At 43.7% G+C, this 7500-nt stretch overlaps 1 protein-coding gene across 1 annotated transcript in view; it reads left to right on the top strand.

Annotated features, from left to right (window-relative positions):
• LOC143274984 (NADPH--cytochrome P450 reductase-like) overlaps positions 1 to 7500 on the top strand; it is an 82240-nt gene that overhangs the window by 43289 nt on the left and 31451 nt on the right. The window contains exons 6-8 of the mRNA XM_076579018.1: positions 1404 to 1528; positions 4592 to 4681; positions 7132 to 7233. Coding sequence (XP_076435133.1) covers positions 1404 to 1528; positions 4592 to 4681; positions 7132 to 7233 — 317 coding nt within the window. The remainder of the gene's footprint in view (positions 1 to 1403; positions 1529 to 4591; positions 4682 to 7131; positions 7234 to 7500) is intronic.

Raw genomic sequence — 7500 nt, 5'->3', positions numbered from 1 at the left:
GAGACAGGTCCATGTGAATGAACTCAGTGACACATGTTGTCCTGTGAGTGAGTATGCAGTTTCAGTTTTCAGTTTCTCAAGGAGGCGTCATGCATCCATGGACAAACCCTTATACATGCTACGCCGCATCTTTCGGGCAGATGCCAGACCAGCAGCGTCACCCAGCGTAATGGCTTAGTCAGGCCGTGAGGATGCGCATACTGTATTTGTGTACCTGTCAGAGCGGATTTCTGCCAGTCTGTTCAGTATGATGCGTGTGAAGATCTTGCCGGCGATGCAGAGGAGAGAGATTCCATGGTGGTTATCGCAGGATGTTTTGTCTCCCTTCCGTTTGTGGATGTGGACAATGGAAGCATCCTTGAAATCCTGGGGGACCTCCCCTCTCTCCCAGACAGACTGGAACAGGGTAGTCAGTTTGTCTGTCAGCACCTAGCCTCCATACTTGTAGATGTCAGCCTGGACAGGACACGTTGTCCGAAGATGTTACTATATGGCCAGCTGAAGGAAGGCCACCGCGGACTTGGAAGACCCTGCAAGCACTTCAAGGAACACCTTGGAGACAAACCTCAAAGCCTGTGACATAAACATCACTTCTTGGGAAACTGATGCCCTTGACCGCTCTCGCTGGAGGATGCTGTGCTCTAGTGGCATAAAGACGTTTGAAAACAAGAGAGCGCTGGCCATTAAGGAGAAGTGTGAGCGAAGGAAGCAGGGTTCAACTTCTGGAGACGTTTTCCCTTGCAACACCTGTGGGAAGTGCTGCACATCCAGAATCGGCCTCTTCTCCCACATGAGGACACACACCGACAGATAGGCCTGCCTGCCTACTCATCCGTCGGTCCGATGGGAGACTCCATTCAGAGTGGATTTCTTCTACAGAATTTTTGCCAGAGGACAACGCTCTCGTTGCCATGGGTTATTTTTCAGTGCTCCAAGTGCATGCTGCACACAGGACCTCGATTTATCGTCTCATCTTAATGACTAGACGCTCACTTTGATTTTCCGGTCAAACTTGGGAGAAGGAGTGAGGGCAGGATTCGAACTCAGACTCATGCATTTTGTATTGGCAGATGAGCGTCTGAACCATTCTGCCACCTGTGTGTGTGTGTGTGCGTGTGTGTGTGTAGGTCACCGCTCTTTCTCTGTCTCTGGACCTTGCATTTGGAATGAACTTCCTCTTTCGCTTCGTCAGGTCTCCGCACTCAGCTCTTTAAAGTCTGGCCATAAAACCCTCCTCTTCACAAGATACCCATCCTCCCTCCCCTGCCTCTTCCTTGTCTTCAGTTTCTCCAGTTTTTAGAGTCAATGCATGCGTGGGAATGACTGGTGTGAAAGCGCTTTGATTTGTCTCTGCACAAGATTCAGCGCTATATGAATACTATTATTATTATTGTTGTTATTAGGTGTTTGCTCTGGGCAACAAGACGTACGAGCACTTCAACGCGATGGGGAAGTACTGCGACAAACGTCTGGAGGAGCTGGGGGCCACTCGCATCTTTGAAATGGGCCTGGGGGATGACGACGGCAAGTGAGTTGTGACATGACATGGCATGGCATGGCATGATATGAAGACAAGACACAAGATGACATGACATGACAAGAAGACCTGACAAGACACTAGATGACATGACATGACAAGAAGACCTGACAAGACACTAGATGACATGACATGACATGACAAGAAGACCTAACAAGACACTAGATGACATGACATGACATGACAAGAAGACCTGACAAGACACTAGATGACATGACATGACAAGAAGACCTGACAAGACACTAGATGACATGACATGACAAGAAGACCTGACAAAACACTAGATTATATGACATGACATGACATGACAAGAAGACCTGACAAGACACTACATGACATGACAAGAAGACCTGACAAGACACTAGATGACATGACATGACAAGAAGACCTGACAAGACACTAGATGACATGACATGACAAGAAGACCTGACAAGACACTAGATGACATGACATGACATGACAAGAAGACCTGACAAGACACTAGATGACATGACATGACAAGAAGACCTGACAAGACACTAGATGACATGACATGACATGACAAGAAGACCTGACAAGACACTAGATGACATGACATGACAAGAAGACCTGACAAGACACTAGATTATATGACATGACATGACATGACAAGAAGACCTGACAAGACACTACATGACATGACAAGAAGACCTGACAAGACACTAGATGACATGACATGACAAGAAGACCTGACAAGACACTAGATGACATGACATTACATGACAAGAAGACCGGACAAGACACTAGATGACATGACATGACATGACAAGAAGACCTGACAAGACACTAGATGACATGACATGGCATGACATGACAAGAAGACCTGACAAGACACTAGATGACATGACATGACAAGAAGACCTGACAAGACACTAGATGACATGACATGGCATGACATGACAAGAAGACCTGACAAGACACTAGATGACATGCAGCCAATTAAGACAAGGGCTAAATCGCTGTCTCACCAGACTACCCAAAGTAGTGCACATGTGCCAGTGAACAATAAATAACTGTCTCCAAAGAATACCTCCTCCATCCATTTTGTACCTAATTTCTCCACAGTGCTGGCAGCCCACACTTCTTGACAGTTGTGTTGTATAATATTGTTTGTTTGTTTTTTCCGGTCAGTTTCCCATCTGCATGTCTTTCAGTCTGTCAAACTTTGGTGCGCTTATTAATCTTGGCTTATTTTGTTTAATCATTTTTATTATTTCATTTTATATTTGATGTTTTACATGTACCACATTAAAGGGTCCTGACCCGCAGCACATTGGGTATGTGCTTACTTCAGGTATCAATTCATATATATATATATATATATATATATAATTTTCTGCCTTTCTTTCTTTTTATTATTTTCTATTTTTTAAGCAAATGTGATGTCATGTTATATGGGTCAGTCCACACGTTTTGACACCTTGAAACTGAAATAGTATTGTGTTGTATTTTCTTGTATTGTATTGCATTGCATTGCATTGCATTACATTGTATTGCATTGCATCATTGCATTGTGTTGTATTGCATTGTAATGTATTGCATTGCATCCTATTGCATTGTATTGTATTGTATTGTATTGCTGTTGTTGTATTGTATGACACTGGTTACAGCACTGAAGTGTATTGTGTTGTATTATATTGCATTGCATTGCATTGTAATGTATTGTATTGTATTTTTGTTGTTGTATGACACTGGTTACAGCACTGAAGTGTATTGTGTTGTATTATATTGCATTGCATTGCATTGTAATGTATTGTATTGTATTTTTGTTGTTGTATGACACTGGTTACAGCACTGAAGTGTATTGTGTTGTATTATATTGCATTGCATTGCATTGTAATGTATTGTATTGTAATGTATTGCTGTTGTTGTATTGTATGACACTGGTTGCAGCACTGAAGTGTATTGTGTTGTATTATATTGCATTGCATTGTAATGTATTGTATTGCATTGTGTTGTATTGTATGGTATTGTATTGTTGTTGTTGTATAGTATGACACTAGTTGCAACACTGAAGTGTATTGTGTTGTGTTTTATTGTGCTGCGTTGTCTTGTGTTATGTTTTCTTATGTTTGTTTTGTTTTATATTGCATGGTTGCAGTGTTGATGCATATTGTATCGTATCATATTGCATCATAGCATGTCGCATTGTGTTGCGTTATGTTGTACTATGCTGTGTGGAACTGTCTGGCTGCAGCATTGAAGTGTGTTGTGTTGTACACTATGGCACTGTATTTGTTGTACCATATTGGAGTGATGGCCTGGAGCTAACGCGTCCGCCTAGGAAGCGAGAGAATCTGAGCGCGCGGGTTCGAATCATGGCTCAGCCGCCAATATTTTCTCCCCCTCCACCAGACCTGGAGTGGTGGTCTGGACGCTAGTCATTTGGATCAGACGATAAATCGAGGTCCTGTGTACAGCATGCACTTGGCACACATAAAAGAACCCACAACAACAAAAGGGTTGTACCTGGCAAAAATCTGTAGAAAAATCCACTTCGATAGGAAAAACAAATAAAACTGCACGTAGGAAAAAATACAAAAAAATTGGTGGCGCTTTAGTGCAGCGACGTGCTCTCCCTGGGGAGAGCAACCCGAATTTCACACAGAGAAATCTGTTGTGATAAAAAGAAATGCAGATACAAATACAAATGCAAATTGTACTGTGTGTGTGCAGCATTAAAGACGACTTTGTGATGTATCGTATGATGCTGTACGTGTTTTACCATGTGTCATTGTGTGTGTGCAGCATTGAAGAGGACTTTGTGATGTATCGTATGATGCTGTACGTGTTTTACCATGTGTCATTGTGTGTGTGCAGCATTGAAGACGACTTTGTGATGTATCGTATGATGCTGTACGTGTTTTACCGTGTGTCATTGTGTGTGTGCAGCATTGAAGACGACTTTGTGATGTATCGTATGATGCTGTACGTGTTTTACTGTGTGTCATTGTGTGTGTGCAGCATTGAAGACGACTTTGTGATGTATCATATGATGCTGTACGTGTTTTACTGTGTGTCATTGTGTGTGTGCAGCATTGAAGAGGACTTTGTGATGTGGAGAGAGAGGTTCTGGCCGGTGGTGTGTCAGCAGTTTGACGTACAGGCCACAGGAGAGGACATCTCGTGAGTCCGTCAGGGCTAGCACTTGCCGACAGTAACTGGCACTTGCACTTGCCGACAGTAACTGGCACTTGCACTTGCCGACAGTGACAAACAGAGACTGACACTTATAGACACATGCTGACACTGACCAACACTTGACTGATAATGTTGGGGTGGGGGAGGAGCATATGCGTGAGCGTGTATGTGTTTGTTGACGTGTGTGTGTGTGTGTGTGTGTCTTGTGTGTGTGTGTGTTTGTTTTTCCTTTTTCTTTTTTTTCTTTTTTTTCTTCTTTTTTTGGCCAGTGAAAAAAGGCTCATGTTGAGCACTTAAAAAAAAAAAAGTTGAAAAAAAAGAAGAAAGAAACCAAAAAAAAAGGAGAAAAACATGTGCTCCATAGACTTGCTTGCAACTGAGGCCACAAAAACAACAACAACAAACAAACAAACAAAAAACAGTGACTGACGGTGACTGACAATGACCCACAGTGACCCACAGTAACTGACAATGACCCACAGTGACTGACAGTGACTGACAATGACCCGCAGTGACTGACAGTGACTGACAGTGACTGACAATGACCCACAGTGACTGACAGTGACTGACAATGACCCGCAGTGACCCACAGTAACTGACAATGACCCGCAGTGACTGACAGTGACCCACAGTGACTGACAATGACCCACAGTGACTGACAGTGACTGACAATGACCCGCAGTGACTGACAGTGACTGTCAGTGACTGACAATGACCCACAGTGACTGACAGTGACTGACAATGACCCGCAGTGACTGACAGTGACCCGCAGTGACTGACAATGACCCACAGTGACTGACAGTGACTGACAATGACCCGCAGTGACTCACAGTGACTGACAATGACCCGCAGTGACTGACAGTGACCCGCAGTGACTGACAGTGACTGACAATGACCCGCAGTGACTGACAGTGACTGACAATGACCCGCTGTCAAGGTCAGGGATTTGTCAGTCACTGGTGGTGAAACTGATTAGGTTTTTACCACACGCCCCAACCAACCCCCCATCCCTCCCCGACACACACACACACACACATTGTCTCTCTCTCTCTCTCTGTCCCTCACACACACACACACACACACACACACACATTGTCTCTCTCTCTCTCTCTGTCCCTCACACACACACACACACACACACACGTCTGTTGTTGTTTTTTTAAGAAAGAGAGAGAGGGGGGCAGAGGGAGAGAGAGAGTGGAGAGAGAGAAGGGGGAGTGAGAGGGAGAGGGGAGATGGAGAGAGACAGAGAGGGAGAGAGAGGGGGGGGTGGAGACAGACAGACAGACAGAGGAGGAAAGAGAGTATCAGTATCAGTATCAGTAGCTCAAGGAGGCGTCACTGCGTTCGGTCAAATCCTTCACCGTGTGAATGACTGGTGCGAAAGCGCTTTGATTTGTCTATGCACAAGATTCAGCGCTATATAAATACCATTATTATTATTATTATTATTATGTAGCCTGTATAATTTAAAGTATCTCTCTTCTTTTTTTCTTTTTTTAACTCACTCTGGACAAATAGTTTTCACCCTTGCTTTCCCCTACAGATGACCCATTTGTTAGGGTTAGGGAAAAAAAAATCACAAAAAACACAAAACACAAAGTAACTGAATGAAGCTCACTGTACTTCACCCACTGACCCCTCTTCTCACGCCGTGTGTCCGCCTACCCCCCCCCCCCCTCCTTCTCTTCACAGCCCTCAGAAGCTGAATCACTGTGAGTACCTTCTTGCTGGTAGCTTTCTTCACTGCAGATACTTTATTCAGCGTCCTCATCATCCTCGTCAGTGTCGAAACCTTCAGTTTGAAGCATTTCAAATACCAGCTTTCTTCACTGCAGATACTTGATTCAACGTCTTCATCATCCTCGTCAATGTCGAAACCTTAGTTTGAAGCATTTCAGTCACTTCAGCAGCAGTAAAAAGCTGCTGTCATGATCTAGTTTGCTCCAAAAATGTCCACTTGTATCGCCTGCAACGCCATTTTTGATACATATGCAGATTAGCTTGTCATGTGGGGTGCTGAGGTCAGTGGCTCGCCAGCGAGTGTATAGTTACGGAATCTCATGAAGAAACTTTCCATTCGACCCTTGACACGTCGGCAGCGCCGGGTGTAGCTGCAATTGACATGCTACCCCATGAGGAAAATGTGGAAAAATTGTTAATTGTCGAAACCGCTACAGCGTTCCATCGTCCAGAACGCTGCCTTACGTCAGGAATGCTGTAGCGTTCCATCGTCCAGAGTGAGTTGACGTTGTATGAAAACTTACTGTATCAAAACATACCCGCTTTTATGAAGTCTGTATTTCATTTTTACATTGTATAAAAACATACCTGCTTTTATGAAGTCTGTATTCCATTTTCACATTGTATAAAAACATACCTGCTTTTATAAAGTCTGTGTACTGAAAGCATGGTGATTTTTTTCCCCTCCCCAGCACTCGACAGTACAGTCTGACAGTCCATGAAGGGGAGGACATTCCAAAGAAAGTGTTCACCGGGGAGGTGGCCCGTGTGGGCTCCCTGTCTGACCAAAAACTGTAAGTGTTGTCAGCGTGACCGTGTGGTAAAAATGATTGTGTGGTAAAGAGACAGAAAATTATGATGAAAATTGTGATGATTGTGTGGTAAAGAGACAGAAAATTGTTCTGATGATTGTGTGGTAAAGAGACAGAAAATTGTTCTGATGACTGTGTGGTAAAGAGACAGAAAATTGTTCTGATGACTGTGTGGTAAAGAGACAGATAATTGATCTGATGACTGTGTGGTAAAGACAGAAAATTGTTCTGATGACTGTGTGGTAAAGA

The sequence above is a fragment of the Babylonia areolata genome, chromosome 29, assembly GCF_041734735.1.
Source record: "Babylonia areolata isolate BAREFJ2019XMU chromosome 29, ASM4173473v1, whole genome shotgun sequence".
In the NCBI taxonomy this organism is placed as follows: Eukaryota; Metazoa; Mollusca; class Gastropoda; order Neogastropoda; family Buccinidae; genus Babylonia; species Babylonia areolata.
This window is presented reverse-complemented; position numbering and strand designations above follow the sequence as displayed.